The sequence below is a fragment of the Phyllostomus discolor genome, chromosome 8, assembly GCF_004126475.2.
Source record: "Phyllostomus discolor isolate MPI-MPIP mPhyDis1 chromosome 8, mPhyDis1.pri.v3, whole genome shotgun sequence".
In the NCBI taxonomy this organism is placed as follows: Eukaryota; Metazoa; Chordata; class Mammalia; order Chiroptera; family Phyllostomidae; genus Phyllostomus; species Phyllostomus discolor.
Window position 1 is genome coordinate 86,789,089 of NC_040910.2, and position 18,903 is coordinate 86,807,991.

An 18,903-nucleotide genomic window follows, 5' to 3' on the forward strand; every position below is an offset into this window, starting at 1 on the left:
GGGAAGGGAGGGAAAAAGAGAGGGAGAGAAATATCAATGTGTGGTTGTCTCTCGGGTGCCCCCTACTGAGGACCTGGCCTGCAACCCAGGCATGTGCCCCGACTGAGAACCAAACCAGTGACTCACAGGCCGGCATTCAATCTACTGAGCCATATCAGCTAGGGCTGGAAGCCAATTTTTAATTGTTTAGGTGGGTATGTCATTAAAACAGAAAAAGTATAAGGCTTTTCTTTTAATGTCACACAAAATCTGCTCTTATCAAAAGGTTGAAGTAGTTCACCAGAGCATGAAAGTTAGCACTGAGGTTCTACCCCAGAGACTCGTCTCTGTGCCAGGCCTATCATGGCCAAGTCTTCATGTCATAATATGGAACCTGCACAGTTCTCTACAGCTTCAGGCTCTTCACTGAGTACACCTCCTTGCTCTCCACCCAGGACACTCATTCATTCAACAGTATGTGTGAGCACTTCTGCAGAACACTGTGGTAAATGTCTTTAACACTGATCACAATGAATCAGACATGAGATTTGGCTCTTGAGGGTGATTAGAAGTACACTAAAAAAGGCATAGCACAAAATCAGACATTATTGTCAACTATTACATTCAGTGTGAGAGATATTATGTCCAAATAGGGGCATCAGAAAAAGAACTTTACATGAATTTGGTGTAGAGAAACAGAACATTAAGCTAAGGAGAGAAAGGAGGGTGGAATTTCAGAGAGCAGTTCTGAGCATGGAGGTACACCAGGAGTCTGGGGAACTCGTATGACTTTGAGCTAATTGCAACACAGGGTGTGCAAAAGGTAAAAATAATTTTGACACTATATTACATAGAGTTAGAGAATTTGGACTTCATGACTAGTAAGGAACTATTGAAGGTTTTTTGTTTTGTTTTTCTGTTGTTGTTGTTTGTTTGAGCAGGCAGTTGATATAATTAGAACAGAATACCAAGAAACTTAGTAGGGCAGCAGGACAAGTGGTTCAGGAACAGCAGACACTAGGTACAAGAAAAAGAGCCATTTAGGACAACATTGAAAGAGGTCGGGAAAGAGATAATTAATGTCCAAATTTGAAGAGTAGAAGATAAGAGAGGCAAGTAATAATGCTGATATTATAAATTGAAATTTACAACCATTTTGATAAAGGATGTATGGGGGAGAGATGGGTGTAAAATAATTGAGCTTTAGAGCCCAAGTGAATGAGGAAATGTAATCTGCAGAAATTGCGGATAGGAGAGGAGCAAGTTTCAGAGCGTGGTAAGTCTGAATATTGGTCATATGCCAGCTTGCAGTGGTCCCCCAAAAAGAAGAAATGCAAGACTGAGCCAAAGCAAAGAAGTGGGTTCTAGAGAGAGAGAGATTTAAGAGTCATAATCAGCAGATTTCATAAGCTTGAATAAAATGTTTAAAGGGGGTACAAGGAAGCATTTGAAGAGATAGAAATACCAAGGATAGCTTCATAAGAACCATCTTGTTTTAGAAAGAAGAAAAGGGAAGGAAAAGCATGATTCACATATTTGGTTAGTGTTTATCATTTATTTCTATTATAACATCCGTTATCTGTCCAAATGTTAAAACCTACAAAAGTTGCTCTATGTGAATATAATTCTCTGACGTTTTCCTTTATGCAGATTACTGCTTTTGGGCATTAGCTTTTGCCCTCAGCTTTTGTCCTATGTATTCTATGAGCTTCAACAAAAGAGTTATTCCTGGGGACTATCTCCCCACATGTACTTCCTTTCACCTGGACAATCACCTCAAACCCCTCTGACGCGCTTACTGGTCATCAACAAAACAGGTAAACATGGAGCTACAGGAAACTTGGAAATGCTGTTCTCGTCGAAAGATTCCCCAGACAATGTTAACCGTGAAGGGAAAATAAATTCTGCATGTTTTAGAAAGTACCTAAGGGACCAAGCAGAAAAATTAATTTAAAAACGAAAAAGACAAGGTTGGATAACTTGTTTCAGAAACACATTTTGCAAGTTTACTTAAACCCTAAAGCTCGTTGCCCAAGCAGTGAAAGGGGATTCAGGCAGGTGAGCCACAGACTGGTCTTTGCTGTGGTCTTTGCATAGCATTTTTTAAGTACTATGCATTCATGGGCTCTGGGAAGAAAATATGTTTCAAATGTTTCTATGTTTCCAAGAAAGTAGATTATTAATACCTTCAAGGATTATGATGTGGATTTTAAATAATACTTTTAACTAGTAAACATTATAAGGAAAATGCCTAGCCTTTAGGTAAAGCAACCTAAATCCTGGAATGGATTTTAGTCCCGCACCATCAATTCTGCCTTTTTAAGGAAATCCTTAGACAGTCCTTTTGATGATATGCTTTGAATGATGTTATTTCACTTTTTTCAATATTACTTGACTGTTGTTTTACTACATGTTTGCTTCTTTTGATCTTGACTTTGTTGGTAGGGTCAAGCATCGAAAACTTCATACACTCACTGAGGCAACAGAACATCGCTTTGGATGTGGATGCCTTTGGAACCAGATATGGCCCCAGCGAGCCATCGTACAACGGTGCTATCACTGTGTCCGGTGCTGACAAGGTATGTAGGGTTCTCATTGCAGATGGAGTATGAACATGGAATCTGAGTAATACATGTCAACCAATGGAAAAGGCCAATTTGACAAAAGCAGGGGGCATAGTTCTCATTTTTAGAGGAGAAGCTGGACTGTAATTACTGTATTTTTCAGACAATAAGATGCACCCCCCAAATTTGGGAGGGAAATGGGGGGTGCGTCTTATAGTCCAAATGTAGGTTTACATTTACATTGGTGAAATATTATGTTATTTATGTTATTTAATATTTTACCACATTTTTTGCTTCAAAAATTGTTTTCCTATTTTCTTCTAAAACATAGGTGCATCTTATGATCCGAAAAATACAGTGTTACCCACAGCCTGCATATAATAATATATAATAAATATTCTTTGATTTTGTTCCTTATTACCTTGTGTGCACTGCTATTATTAATAATGAATTTAACTCTTATTAAGTCATATTCCATTTTAATCATTAATTTAAGTTTGATTCTCAAATGAATATCAACTCAAATGATATTTTGATGAACCCTACAAATATAAATCTCATTAATACCTATTGTGAACTTCAGCTCCAGTTACCAAAAAGAAATATTTAGCTATGTTTTTTTTTTTTACAATAGAATTTTGTGTGGTTTTTATGAGGGGAAGTGGATAAAAGCTCAAGTTCTACCTTTTACATTTTACACAAAGGGGTCAGATCTTTAGATAAATAGTTATTCGCAGTTCCCTGATGTTAACAAAAATGCCTTAGTTTCATGCAACTTGAAATGTGTTTCATGGATCAATATCTTGGATCACCTGGGAGTTTGTTGGAAATGCAGAATCTCAGGCCCCACTTGAGACCTGGGTTAGAATCTGCACTTTAACAAGATCTACAGAGGATCAATGTGCTCATTAAGGTTTGAGAACAACTGCCTTATTTGGAAACATTTAGGATTGGTATATTTCACATAAAAACTTAAAATTTCTGGCTTCTCTTTAAAAATTCCTTCATGTGACCATTCTGGCTGTCTGCAGTTGGAACACAGGAACAGTTGTCTAGTTCATATTCAGACTTGACTTTTCAGTTTGCTGCGTGGCTATACTGCGTCATATCATGTACCTGCCTAGGCCCTGTAGGCCTTGAATAGAGATCCCAATAGTAGACAGATGGAAAAAGATAAGATAGTGTTCGATGTACAAATCAGCACAAAGCTTGACCATTTGCGGCTTCTTAGTTAATTTTCAGAAATAATTTCCATGCCAAAAATAAAATCAGAAATTACCTTCAATCGAAGTAGTCCTTGCTAATGTCTTCATCAGGTTAGTTTCCAGTATATTCAGAAAAATAGTTTTGAAGTGACACCCTTAATATCAATAAACATTGCTGTAAGTATATAGGCTAGACACAATTCACTTAATGTATTTGTGATTGTAAAAATGCATGCTCAAACCTTGCCCACAATTTGGCCAATATAGATAATAATTTACTTATATTCTTTTCATTTGGGATGCAAATAATCACGTTTTAATATATATTTAACATGTCTAAATATATATTTACATATATATATATATAAAGTGTCAGTTTTTAGTGTGTTTTCCCCATGTTTTGAGATGTAACTGACACATAGCACTGTGTAAGGTGAAGATGTACCGCATAATTACTTGACTTACATCTACTGTGAAATGATTTTAAAATGGAATTTTAAAAAGAGATTTCCATGCAATGTTGCAATTGCAAGCTCAGTGTTCTTGAAAACTGATGCTTTCTGTTCAACAGCTGCCTGCCTCCTGCCTTCCCAGTAGGCACACATTCTTTAGTTATAAAATGAATGTATCACATTTTCAAACAAGACTTACTGCCGTGTTAAAGTGAGGCTGCATTACGGAGTTTTGTAGTGTTTCTGCCTAAAATCATGTGAGGTATTCTGTTTTGTGAGAGTTTAGTTATAAATAGCCATATGGTTGATGCTGTGGTTAGTAAAGACCAAAATACTGGATTTCTTGCAGTATATTAGGACTTAATGAAATATTAGTGATGACAGTATTAATTAATCCAGTGCTTTAGTCTTCTTGTATTGTCAATGATTTGAATGATTTTCTATCATATTCTTTCATTAAATTTTATATTGACTCTCTGAGGACTTAGGGTGTGTATTTGTTTTATTTTAGGATCACAAATTTTCAATAGCATGCAATACCAAAAGGCTGAATTGCTTTCCTGTCCTCATGGATATCATTAGCAATGGGCTACTTGCAATTTTTAATTCTTCAGAACACATTCAGACAGACAGAAGCACATATTTTGAAGTAAGTATAATTTTATGTCCCTCATCCTGAACTGTAAGAAGTGAATTTTCAAGAAGAAAAATACTGGAAATGCTGAAATAGCATCATTTTAATTTGTATTAACTTATTCTTGAGTAGGTTTATGTTTTATACACATACACATTACTTTAAATACATACACACACAATTTTTAGCAATACATATATAACATTATAGGTTTAGTTGGATGACTTAGGGTCAAGGGAACAGCAGACAATACGGTTAATCGGGAAAAAGACACGACTCTCAGTCTTTGATCTGTTACTGTCTGGGGCCCTAAGTAGTGGGACCTGGCTGAAACAGCCAGAGTCATCAAGGCCAGACTGGGTGGCCTCCTTAACAACTTGACCCCTGTAGTCCTTGGTTCACTAATCCACAAAACAAAATACAGGAAAAAAGTTATTGTAAACGTGAACAATAAAACACATAAACACAGAAAACCATAAGCACTTGATAAAATGCATTTATTATCATTATTGCTACTAATATTACTTTTCTTGGGAATGCATTACGTTTCCATTAAAGAACACTCAGGCTCTGGCCGGGTAGCTCAGTTGGTTGGAGCACCATCCTGATAGGCCAAGGCTGTGGGCTCAATCACCAGTCAGGGCACATAAAAGAATCAACCAATAAATGCATAAACAGGAGGAATAACAAATTGATGTTTCTTTCTCTCTCTCAAAAAAAGAAATTGATAAAGAACATTCAGCTCTGAGGAGATCAGAGAACTGGCTGAATTAGAACTCAAAGCAGTTCTTGTTTAAAATATAATTTTCCAGGCCTGGTTAGATCCTCTGAGTCAGAATCTCCATGGTGGGCAGGGAGGAGGGTGCAAATCCATGTCTTCAACTCATCTCTTTCATCTCACTGTGTTGACTTTCCCTTCACCCTCTTTAATGACACCTTGGGCCTATCCTATAGCTCCCTGGTACCTTTTGTTATTAAGAACCATTCCAGCGTGGGCTGCGAACCAAAGTGTCACAGGTTCGATTCCCAGTCAGGGTACATACCTGGGTTGCAGGCCATGACCCCCAGCAACTGCACATTGATGTTTCTCTCTCTCTCTCCCTCCCTCCCTTCCCTCTCTATAAATAAATAAATAAATAAATAAATAAATAAATATTTTTTTAAAAAAAGTATGAAACTTTAAAAAAATAAAAAGAACCATTCCAGTGCTGTCCAAAGCTTCAATTTCCTGTCCAATCCAAACCCTGCAGGGTCAATTTGTGCCCTAAAGGACATGGGCTGGGGTGGGTGGTGGTGATGTGCTTTGCTCTTTCATTCTTCTTTATAGTTTCACATCTTGGAGTAGAAAGGAGAGCATGACTTTGCTCTGGAATATCTGCCCTTTCTTCTCCCTTCCAAGTAACATGCTCTTGGGGCTGGGAGCAGAAAGGGGGATGAAGAGACCAAGATGGAAAGAAGGGGTGCTATGGAGACATCCCTGCTTTCTCTAGCTTCATCCGCTACTAGTACCTTCTCCTTAGGTGGTCGCCAGAGCCTCGGTGCCCTGTGTGATTGTTTTGGGCAGCGTTTAGTTTTGACCCCAGCCCCCTCTGTAGGTGAAGACCCATTCCATGCAGAATTCCTGCAGAGAAGCCCACACTATCAAGCTTTCTTCAGTTTTCATTATTGGATGTGCCCTCATCCAGGCAGTTGAACCACTTTTACCCTTGCTTTCACCTCTGTGCTTCCTCAGAAAGAGTGCTAAGAGCTGTTGAATGCCCCTTGCACACTGTTTGGAAGCTACTGAGATCTGGGGTGCCATGTGGGTTGCCCCATCTTCTTTCTAAGCACATAAGACCTCTGTCCTCTCAAGCTGCACTCAGCAGTCCTCCTAACTTCTGAAGTCTCCAGGGCAGAAACAGTTGTCCCCTACTTATGGGAGGCCTCAAGTTAACTTCAAATATTAAGAATATTTACCAGGTGGTTTACATGTATTATTCTATTTATATATCTTAACAAGACTTTGAGTATTGTTATTATTAAGCTGAGGAAGCTTGCAGTGCGTAGAGGTGCTGGTACGTTTCATTAGCTGCTCTATTCAAAGAAACCTGTCAGTTATCAGGATCACCAACAATAGACAGCTTTCTAGAACGAGCACATGATCTGACCTGAGTTCTTTTCTTTAAACAGTTGTATAATCTACAAAATATTTGCTACCCACCAGCCCAGTTGACCTCGTGTTCATGCATATAGAAATTCTCTTTAAATTACTCCTGTTGGTGTTCCCACCCAGCTCCTGGTGTCCTCCTACAATTCTGCACACACATCCTCCATGATCCTAGAGCACAGAGCTTGCTGTAGTTTCTGACCCCACTCAGTGCCTTTAACCATCTGTCAGAGAGTCCTGAAGTGTTCCCACCTGCCACTCACGCATGTAGTCACCTGACCAAACTACCCCGTTGATATCAAGGGTCTCTCTGTGAATCCCTCCAGGGGAGCACCACAGAGCTGTGGGTGGGTATGATCTAACATGGACATAATATGTTGTTTATAAACCAAGTTGTTTATACGGGGCTGGGTGTTGAGACTAACTGTGCATCTGGCATCCCTAGACATCTTTCAAATCTGGAAAATCAGTAAGGATGACCAGAGGTAGACATCAAGTGGGTGATGCGGTCCTTGGTGCCTTTCATTCCCCTGACAGGAACTCATTCCCCAATTTGTATCTTTACTCAGGCAGTTTATAGGCTGTAAGAGTTCAGAGGGACACTAAGATTCAAGAGGGGCTAAGAGAAGAGACAAGTAAAATGATCCCAAAACTCTAATAGCAGACCTCCTGATACAGATGCTTGCAGTATGGTAGGCAACTGATCATGGAACAAATCAAAGCTTCTAGCAAAACCCAAGGCCCTCTTTCACCTGGACAGGATTTTGAAATTTTTTAAATTCAATGCCCTTATGTGGAGTGTGTGCTGATCATTTTTCTCCAAGGCCCTTCACTTTTATTTCCTAACATCCCCCCTACTCACTCATGTATCATCTACCAGGTGCCCAAAGGCACTTGAACTTGCTACTTATGCATTATGTTGAGCCAGAAGAACAATTCTTCATCAGTCTTGAAATGAACTGCTTTGGCAGCAATTTCCGAGAGTAGCACTGACAGTCCATAAACTCTATTGCCCATGAAAACATCAGCCTAAATGATATCATAAAGTCAGAGAGCAGAAGTTTTTTGCTTTACTGGTTATCAACTGCGAGACCTTAACCAGTTCACACAACCTGGTGGAGTTTGCTTCTTCACAAGTAAATCAGGATGCATGGCAAAGTTTCCAAGCTGTTGCAACTCATGATTGAAAATAAATGTGGCAAAGAAGTTGCAAATAGAACCTTGGGAAGTATGAGTATTTTGGGTGGTCAGATTGATTTATTTATTTGAGTGGTTTAGTTAAGAAAGTATGAATGAACTGTATACCCAATTGATATCAACTCATATGTTCTGCATGATTTTCAGGCCCAGGAATTTGGGTCCCCAAGTAGTTTCTTCTTCTGGATACCTCTGGCAACCTGTTTGACCCCCTACATTGCCATGAGCAGCATCGGTGACTATAAAGTAAGATGAGTTAACAAGCCTTTACATGTCCTTAATACCCAGAGAACTTTTCCCCATCTCATGATGTTGAATCTATGTGTAGGTGATGGTACACCTAATTTATGTGCCTAAAACAATGAACAATCAAGCATTATCATAAAAGGTTGGTAAATATGCCCTGGCTGGTATAGCTCAGTTGATTGGAGTGTCCTCCCATAACCCAAGGGTTGTGGGTTTGATTCCCAGTTAGGGCATAGACCTAGGTTGCAGGTTTGATCCCCAGTCCAGACTCATGGGATACCTGGTCTGGGTGCATGTGGGAGGCAACCAACCAATGCTTCTCTCTCACTTTGATGTTTCTCTCTCTCTCCCTACCTCTCTTTCTATGAGCAATGAAGAAAACATCCCCAGGTGAGAATTTTTTTTAAAGTTGGCAAATATAAATTTTTAAAAAAGAAAATACTATTTTTCTTAAACAAAAGAAACAAACAAAATTTTCTTAAACAAATGAGACCTCCAAAAGAACAGCATAGGGAATATTATCTAACAGAAAATGGCACTTTTATTCTGTATATCACTTTATTTCTAGACACTTCCCACGGGCCTTCCCTCTCTCAGGGATGCTTTCTACTTCCTGCATGTGGGAAAGTTATTGAGTTAAATAGACCTCACCAACTCGCCACAGCTCTTTGACTTACTGTTGAAAAAGACTATGTCTTTGAAGCTTCATATTTGTGATGCTTTTATAAAAATTCAAGAAGCCCGTAACAGAGTTCTTCTGCCTCTCCATGAGACTTCTATGTGACAGAAAGGCCCTTTGCTATGTTTCTCCCAGGACAAACACAAAATACTTTTCTTCTTTCAGTTTTAGCAAACTATATATTCACCATTTTCTTTCTACTACTTGTTACCCCCCCCTTCCTTGTATTTTTCTGGAGTCAACCTGCCTGGTTCAAACTTTGACTCTTCCACTGTCAAGCTGTATAAACATCTGAAAGTTGCTTAATCACTCAGGGGTGAAATAATAACTGTGAATTACTTAGAACACTATTTGGCATGTAGTAAGTTTTCCATACATGTCACTGGATGATGTCCAAATGTCCAGGGTTTAGTCTTAGGGTCCATTTCAGCTACTTCCAGAATTCTTGAACTTCCACATATACAACAGTCTATATAACACACATGTGTGTAGAGATGCCTAGTGGGCAGTTAAAACAGGACTGAGAGAAAACCTGTGATTTTCCTGGCTAAATCTGCTCATCCCCCAACTTTTCCATCTCAGTGAATGGTGCTACCAGCTACAGTCACTTCTACTCTAGCACAAAAATTCAAAGTTTTCTTTCTCTCTCCCTTCCTTCCTTCCTTCCTTCCTTCCTTCCCTCCCTCCCTCCCTCCCTCCCTCCCTCCCTCCCTCCCTCCCTCCCTCCTTCCTTCCTTCCTTCCTTCCTTCCTTCCTTCCTTCCTTCCTTCCTTCTTTCTTTCTTTCTTTCTTTCTTTCTTTCTTTCTTTCTTTCTTTCTTTCTTTCTTTCTTTCTTTCTTTCTTCTTTCTCTCTCCCTCTCCCTCTCCCTCTCTTTCTCTTTCTTCTCTTGCCCAATCCCTCAATGATTTCTTTAAGCTCTACCTTGAATGTATCAAATTTGTCCTCTTGTTTCCATCTCTACCATCTCCATCCTTGTCTCCCTCATCATCATTCCTTGCCTAAACCTCTGCAGTAGCTGTCGACCCCCTTATTTACAATCCCTGCCATATGTACAGCCAGCACAAGCTTTCAAAAATATGTAATCAGGTCACCCCATTACCTTGCCCAATAGCCTCCAGTAACTTCTTTTTGCTAGAATTTAATTTTAGTTAAATTAAATTGAATAATTTTCTTTCATCTAGAATGAAATCCTGATTCCTTGCTTTGGCAGAATCGGCACGGTCTGTCTCCAGTGTCTCAACCTTTCCTCCCTGCAGCCTCCTCCTCCACCACCCCCAAGCTCTCTCTGTTCTGGAACACACCAATATCCTTCCCATCTCTGTGCTTTTGTCTTAGCCATTTCCTCCTGGCTGCAATGTTCTCCCTCCTGTTCTTTGCACAGCTGGCTTCTTCTGGTCATGCAGACCTCAGCACAAACAGCATTTAAACAGAGATCCCCCTTCTGCTTACCCAGTCTAAAATAGGTTCCCCTTCTGTGCCACAGGGGCTCATTTTTTAAAAATCTATGCATCGTGCTTGTTGCTATCTGAGTCTTTTTTCATTTGTTTGTTGCATCCTCCTCTCTAAGAATAAACATCATCACAGCAGGAATATTTTTCTCTAAATTCTACCTATTCCATTGTTACTCATCTGCATAACTATTGGATTACCTTTTACTTCTTTTCATTTTGACCAAAATCTAGGACCTATTCCTGTAGTGGTTGTCAGATTAAGCAAAGAAAATTACAAATACCAAGTTAAACTTTGATATCAGTTAAACAATGAATACTTTTTCCAGTATAAATTTGGGACATATTTATACCAAAAAAAAACGGTCTTTATCTAAAATACAAATTTAACTGGCATTGACATTGCAACTGCTCTCTCCCTACCTCCATAGCTAGCTAATGGTGAAGTCATGAAATTTTCTTCTCATACAGGTGTAGAGTCTTTCCATATTCCTCTCCTGCACCCCCCGTCACAGACACTGTCGTCTCTGTCCCAGATGAGCACAGCAGCATCCCTGACTGCTCTCCATGGATCCTCTTCTGTCTTCTCCTTATCCATTTTCCACACAGTGTAACAGAGCAATATCTTAAAAACATAAACCTGACCTTGTTAACTACCTGCCTAAATCCCTTCAGTGGTCCCTCGTCAAACTACAGCCAAAAATGAAATACTCGTGTAGCCTGAAAAGCTAGGTGTGACCTGGACCCAGGTGTGTCCTTCCATTTCAGTCTGATGCCACCATTATCTTGATAATCACACCCGACTTTCCCATCTTCTTTCCAGTTTCCCCAAAACATCAGCTCTACCCATTGCCCAGCCTTCTCTCCTCCTGTTCTCTTGGCCTGCAATGCTCCCAACCCACCACATGGGTAACTCCTACTCATTGCTGAGACCCTAACTCAACTCTTCCCCAGGACCCCCTTCCCACCCCAATTCCACACTACAATTCATTTCCTTTGTAAAGGCTCTCATATGACCCTGAACCTTCTTCACAATTTCAACTTTACTTTTCTAATTTTTAGTTCTAGCATGTTTAATTAGATAGCTATTGTTGTATTTATTTGCTTATTGTCTGTATGGCCCCTCCCCCGACAGCTTAAGCTCCACAAGAGCTCTGTGACCCACACAGAGCCAGGCACACAAACAAATTAATGACTAGGATACCTCAGTTCTCTAATGTGTCCTCACTATCATTCTCTTTCCGGCTTCCTCCCAGATGCACTCTCCTTTCCAGAATAGTTATCGGCATTCCAACCTTTTCCTTAATTCATCTCTTTATAGAAACTCAATGTGAGATTTAAAATTTTAATTGATTTTGTGCTTTACTGTTAGGGAAGTCCAAGTTATATTTGAAGACCTTAGGTTAAGACAAACACTGCAACAAAACATGACTTGTCATGGATCACAGGACAAAATCCCCTCACTAGTTTTCACACGTGGTAATGAGAAGTGTGGTTTACTGCCAGATGATGAGTGTCACATTTCAACAGAAGACTTCTTACACCAGCCTAGAGTTTGCAGTGAGATTGACTAGTTAGGTGGTCATTTCTTAGGCTCTGAATAAGAGACCCATTATAAATGCACTATTTACATTCAACATGCAATTTATTTGTCTTAAGGGAAATTGTAAATCCATGTCTTTTGAATATTTGAACAGTTTACAAGTCTTGATGGTGTCAAAGGGAAAGAACAGGTTATCTCCTCATGGAGGCGATGCCCAGTCGTTGTGTGATGGGATGTCAGCTAGTTTGGTTAGTGCATTTTCCTTTCAGATAATGAAGTCGTTGTGGGGGTTACAACATGATTTGTGCCCCAGAAGCAGGAGTATGGCAAGTGAGTCTCATTTACTAAATCAGCATAATATATAGAAGGGACATAGAGAGGATGTTTGTGACTGCATATTTGTAATTTCTCAGCCTCAACTATTCAAGACCTTTTGATGACTCTTCTATTTTTTATTTATGTATTTTTAATCAGAAGAAAGCTCACTCCCAGCTATGGATCTCAGGCCTCTTCCCTTCTGCGTACTGGTTTGGGCAGGCGCTGGTAGATATTCCCCTGTTCTTCTTGATCCTCCTGGTCATGCAAATAATGGATTACGTCTTTAACCCAGATAACATCATATTTATAATTCAGAACCTGTTAGTTCAGGTAAGTGGCAAAAATTATTAAATGGTTTTATTTCATGATTTTAATGAATGTTGAAACATTATTAATCTTAACCCAAGAACTTCACCTCACTTTTGCTATAGCCCAGTTTGGAAAGCTGAGGTTGAAGTAGGAATGCTTTCCTAGATAGCAATGACCTCATCCAACCTTAATATTCTCTTTTCAGATCCTGTGTAATATTGGATATGTCTTATCTCTTATTTTCTTCACATATGTGATATCATTCATTTTTCGCAATGGGAGGAAAAATAGTGGCCTCTGGTCATTTTTCTTCTTAATTGTAAGTATGCATACAGCAGTATTCTTTTGTTTTTAAGCCACTTCACATGATTTTTAAGAACATATACTTTAATCTTAATATTAAGCAGAATGGTAAATTAATGTTACTATCTAGAAAATTCAAATTACTCTAAGATAATCACAGACATATATAAAATAGTCTATAAATGAGGGTGTACACCATTTATAAACTATGACCTCAAACATGTCTCCAGGTCTAACCTGTCCCCAGGGCTACAGACATCTCCCTCTAATGGTTCACTTACAATTTCACTTGAGTATTTAAAAAAACACCTCAATGATCACATATGTAAAATAAAATCCTTTCCTCAATCCTAGTCTTCTTTGTCTCTTAATAAATGACTTCATTACGGTATAATCTATGCAGATAATTTACTCATACCAGAAATCTCAATTTATCTTTGATCCCTATCTCTTTGTCTCTCCTCCTGTTCAATCCATTTGCATGTCCTTTAGATTCAACATTTCTCAAGTCTGTTTGATGTGTCTCAATGTCACTGCCTCAGCCATTGTCTAAGCAGTCAGCATCTCTGCCCTGGAACCCTGCAGCAGCTCTGTAACTGGCCTCCCTCTCTCTACTCTGACCTCCTGTAAACAATGAGACTCAGTTTACAGTGTGCTTGCAAGTCACCACATTGTACATCTTAAACTTACACAACATTATGTCTCAATTATATCCCAGGAAAGCTGGAAAAAAGATCAACCACTTAAAGATGAAATTCATTCAACCAAGGAATAAGTCAAAATAAAGAAGTCAAGAAAAAATTATTATAAAAGCATAAGTAGGGACCACTGGATTCTGTTAAACATGTGTGAATATCATATAACTTTGGTATGGCATATTTATATAGAAAAATCCACAAAGTTTTTACAGTTCTTTTGTAAAGCAAGCATAACTTTAATAACAAATACTGAGAAAGATAGAATAAAAAATAAAATCATTGACAAATTTAGGCAGAAAAATCAAGGACAGCTCCCTAGATAAAGAGATGGCCAAGCGAACCCAGAAGTAAATTAAAAGGATAACAATAATAAAGAGTCAGGTGTGATTTACTTCAGAATGCACTGATGCCTCAGTATTAGCAGCTGTCCAACTAAAGAAGAAAAAAACTGAGTTAAGAAAACACCATACAATTCCTTTTAAAAATGCCCAGTAAAAAGAAAATACAAATACAAGAAAGGCAAATCATCAAAAACCATTATCATATTATGTGGGGAAATTATACATTTCTTTACCTAATATCAACAGTGAAACAAAGACACCTGCAGTCCTTATAACATCCTGTCTCAGTGCAATGGCTTCATGTGTCATCTAACTCGTGGTCTCTGGGAGAATAGACTGTCACCATCTTTTAAACAATAATGCATTCGTAACTACTGAAAATTTAAATGCACATACATTTTAAACTGTAACAGTACTCCTCAGAATCTCTCCTTAAACACTAAAAGTGTTCATATACAAAAATTCATATAGACCATCATTTATAGCAGAAGAGAAATTAAAACATCATTTCTAAAGGTGAAATTGTTGAATTCTTGCACATCCATTCAAAGAAGTACTGTGTAGCTATGAAAATGAAGAGCTGGTAAGCCAGAAACTTAAAAAGGTGTCTTTGACCTACTGGGAAATGAAAAATGCAGAGGAATGTGTAATAAATAGACCCTTTGTTAGAATCTGAATTTAACAAGGACTCCCGCTGATTTGTATGTACATTGAATTTAAGAAGCCCTGTTGTGTCTTAAAAGTTTCATGCTCCATCCAATTCAGAATTGTGATGCAATCCTGTGTTTCAGAAATAAAAACTAAGATGGCAGTACTGTCTTGGGGGGTGAGATGGAAAATGAAAATAAGAACATTTACAAGATGAATTTCCAGTCTCTTGAAAAACATGCAAAATTCAGATCGTCGCAGTTTAGTGAAACTATCCTGTGTTTTTATTTTAGGTCACCATCTTCCTGATAGTTGTTACTGATATGAGTGAATATGGATTCCTATGGCTGTTTCTCTGCACCATATTCATACCGCCATTCACACTGATTGGCTGTCTATTCCTTTTTTCAGAGGTAAGAATGTCATTATTGTCCTAAGGTCATGTAATGGGTGAGTGGCCATTGAAGACAGCCGGGAATAGTGTAGAAATGCAGCTAGAGTCTTTACCTGTATGAAGTTTGAGGTCTCTGTCTTCTGAAAGCCAGTTGACTTACCTCCGGCTAGAATCATGCTCTCATTCAATAGGAAAGCCAGCCTTGGTTTAGGAAGGTGAAAGGCAACTCCACCATAGTAGAATTTTATAGTTCTCATAAAAACCCTCACTCCTGGGAACAAAGACCCTACCGAGAGGCAGATGAGATGCCCTTTTTCTGTTATTTTGGACATGTTAAGTTTAAGACTCCTCATAGACAAGCAATGGGAAATATCAAGCAGCCAGTTAGATACGTGAGTCTGAAATTTGTTATGTAGGATTTTGTGGAGTTTGAGACTAAAGCTAAGTGTTTTAGATTTGCTAGCATATCTGTGATATTTAAAACCATGGAACTGGATAATATAACCTGCAGAGTAAGTATAGTTAGGATGAAAAGACAGCCCATGGATCTGGCCTTGAACTCCAAAATTTAAAGATTGGGAAGAGGAGGAACCACCAAATCAAATTGAAAAGGATCCTGTGAGGTAGAAGAAAAAATGAGGGGCTCTTGTGTGCCAGAATCTCTTCTCAGGAACTCTCCTTAAGCATGGGTGTCAGATGGCAATAAAGAATGCTTCAAAAGGAGGGAATGATTCAACCAACAAATGAGAGGTCTAGAAAGATGACAATTCAGAAGACACCATTGGATTTGACTACATGGAAGTCACCAGTGATATTAACAAGATATACTTCAGTAAGAGAGTGAATACAAAAGCCTGATAAGAGTGGGCATAGTAGAGACTGTGAGATCCAGAAGTAGTACGGTTGCTATGAACACATATTTCTAGAAGTTTTGCTAAAAAGAGTAGCAGAGAGATGGATGAGTAGACGAATGAAGAGGATAGATTTTTGTTTAAGAAAGGAGACACTATGGTAATATGAGAGAAATTTCTCCTGGAAAGGAATTTGGAGTACCAAAGATGCCAAGTCCTTGAACTGAGAAAAAATGGCACCCAGTATACAAGCAGAGGCATTAACATCCATACAGGTAGGAACATTCCATCTACGTGTCAAGATTGTGGTCAGAGTGCGTGAATACAAATAGCTTTGTTGGTAAAAATATGCAATGATTCTCTTCTGACTGATTGTACTTTTTTAGGGGTAGAAGTGAAATTATCAACTGAAAATGAAGTGAAGAGAGGTGTTGGGATTTTGAGGAAAGAACAAGAGATATAAAGTGTTATTTCAGAGAGTAGGTCAGTAGAACTGACAGGCAGTGCTAAAGGATGCCCGGCCCTGTTTTTCAAGTGAAGTCAGCTAAGTTGAATGTTTGATATCACAGTCTGTTTCTTAGGTACAGCTCAGGGCAAGTGGAGGGCTGCGTTCAATCAACTTGCAAGATGAATCTGACAACGAAAAGGATGTGGAAGAGGGTGGCTCTGTATAAAGAAGGATTATAACAGTGCACCAAGGATTCTAAGCTAGGAAATAAACAAGCGAAGGAAATGAAGGAGTTTATGGAGAGTGACAAGCAGTGGGATTAGTGGTTTGGAGGTTCACCAACTCCAAATTACAGAGGAAAGAAGCTGAAAACATAAAATGTAGTGGCAGACAGGGCAAAAGGCAGGGAGGCCTGAAACTGATGTTGGATGTGGTACAGATATTGGAAATGGGCGACTAAAACATTTAGGAAAAAATATCACTAGAAATGAGGTCGGGATCCTCGCAAGTCATCCAATAATGGAAAAAATCATCTTTTTTTGATGTTGGATGGTTGTGATGGTTAGAGATTTACTACATCTGTTTAAACTTGCTCAGAAAAAAAAAACACATCTTGAGAAATATAGTTCAAGAAACAAAATTGAGCCCTGGCTGGTGTGGCTCAGTGGGTTAAGTGCTAGCCTGTAAATCAAATGGTCACTGGTTCAATTCCCAGTCAGGGCATATGTCTGGGTTATGGGCTGGGTCCCCAGTAGAAGGCGCTTGAGAGGCAAACACACATTGATGTTTCTCTCCCTCTACTTCTCCCTCTTTTCCCCTCTCCGAAGGTAAATAAATGAAATCTTTTAAAAAGAAGAAACAAAATTGGGCCTGTACTTTTAATTCACTAAAAAACTGGGGCATGTTTCAAAACGTATTATAAATCTAATGGAAACCATGCACTTAAGTGTATGCGTGGGGAACACCAAGTGAAGAGCTTTGTCTTCAACATGACAGGTTGTTGTGATTTTTCCTGAATGCGTGTAGCAATGGACAGAGCAATGCAATTATTCTAGGGCTGTGGGAAAAGAAGAGAAGGAAGGAGCACAGATACAGAGAGAAAGAAATGTAAAGTTAGGGCAGAGGGTTGTCTTAGAGTAAATCCCACCCATGGCTTAGATGAGTCCTGCCAACACCATCCAAGTTCTCCTAGCAAGGTGAATCCTGCTAAGTCACAGCGTAAAATATGAAAGCACTGGAGCTGATAGCCAAGCACAGGTTAACAGGTCACCAAGTAACATTAGAATCAAGGAAGACACACTGCACAGTCAGAAATTGACTCTTACCTGATGTACAAGCAAGAATTACACAGAAGGCTGGCAACATCTTGTAATGGACATTAATTTATCTTAACTGAGTTGAGATTCCTGAACAGATGGAGGTTCTCTAAACACACTTTTTTCTCATTTTACAGATTTCTCCTGACTCTATGGATTATTTAGGAACTTCACAGCATTATTCTGTATTTTTGGCACCACTAATAGTAAGACAACATTTCCATTTAAATGTTCTTACATGAGGGGACACGTTTATATGAAGTTAAAAATTTAATTTTGATGCATAAAAATTTGGCACTTTAAGCATTTGGACACACACACACCAGGAGCTTTAAATTCTGGACCACTAGCTTTATAATGACCATCTGACACAGTGTGAAGCACAAACTCTCAAAGATGTGAATAGAGTAGTGTCAACCTACTATTTCTGTCGTGGTTTCTCTAAAGAGCAGTGAAGTGAATTCTGAGAACCTCATAGGGTAATAAATACAATTTTTCAATCTTATGAAAATGTTATCAAATCTATTTTTACATATGATTAAATTCCTTAAGTCAATTCTAATATTGAAATTGTTGTTTTCATGGTAATGCTAATTTTGATTGTCTTTCCTCCCTCTAGCCTTACCTTCAACTTTTTGTTTTGCTTTTCATTCTACGATGTCTGGAGGCAAAGTCTAGGAAGAAATCAATGAGAAAGGATCCTGTATTCAGGTTGAAAGAATTCAAATAGAATTTTATGTTTTATTTTAATATTTATTGTTAAAGACATTTTAATAGGCTTAAATTACTTTAGTAAAAAGTACTGTACAGGATTGTTTTTAAGGGACTGTGTAGTATACAAAATTATAATTGTTGGTACTTTAATGAGCTTGCAGTCTAGCGAGAGAAGCCCCATTAGCACACATAAGACACTGAAAAATTAAGGCAGCCAGTAATTCCACTGACATACTAGAAGAAAGTAACATATGAGAGGGGGTACTTAGAAATAATGGCTAAGTATATAAAAGCAATTGGATATGTGTAGCCAATCCAAGAAGGAAGAGTAGTCTGGAAAAAAAGGACAAAACTTAGAATAAATGCCATTATCCTATGGGTTCAAGAAGGCAACTGGAATGAATTTCAAGCCTTCCTTGTGTTGGAGGTTGATGGAAAATTAAAATGAAGCTAGATATTGGAGGGTCT

The 18,903-nt window shown here is 38.6% G+C and overlaps 1 protein-coding gene across 1 annotated transcript in view; it reads left to right on the forward strand.

Annotated features, from left to right (window-relative positions):
- Nucleotides 1-18,903, forward strand: part of ABCA9 (ATP binding cassette subfamily A member 9) — a 55,368-nt gene that overhangs the window by 23,294 nt on the left and 13,171 nt on the right. Inside the window, exons 21-29 of the mRNA XM_036033443.1 lie at nucleotides 1,630-1,796; nucleotides 2,425-2,558; nucleotides 4,712-4,849; nucleotides 8,325-8,423; nucleotides 12,570-12,743; nucleotides 12,928-13,041; nucleotides 15,006-15,125; nucleotides 17,859-17,927; nucleotides 18,341-18,432. Of these exons, the coding sequence (XP_035889336.1) occupies nucleotides 1,630-1,796; nucleotides 2,425-2,558; nucleotides 4,712-4,849; nucleotides 8,325-8,423; nucleotides 12,570-12,743; nucleotides 12,928-13,041; nucleotides 15,006-15,125; nucleotides 17,859-17,927; nucleotides 18,341-18,432 (1,107 nt within the window). The remainder of the gene's footprint in view (nucleotides 1-1,629; nucleotides 1,797-2,424; nucleotides 2,559-4,711; nucleotides 4,850-8,324; nucleotides 8,424-12,569; nucleotides 12,744-12,927; nucleotides 13,042-15,005; nucleotides 15,126-17,858; nucleotides 17,928-18,340; nucleotides 18,433-18,903) is intronic.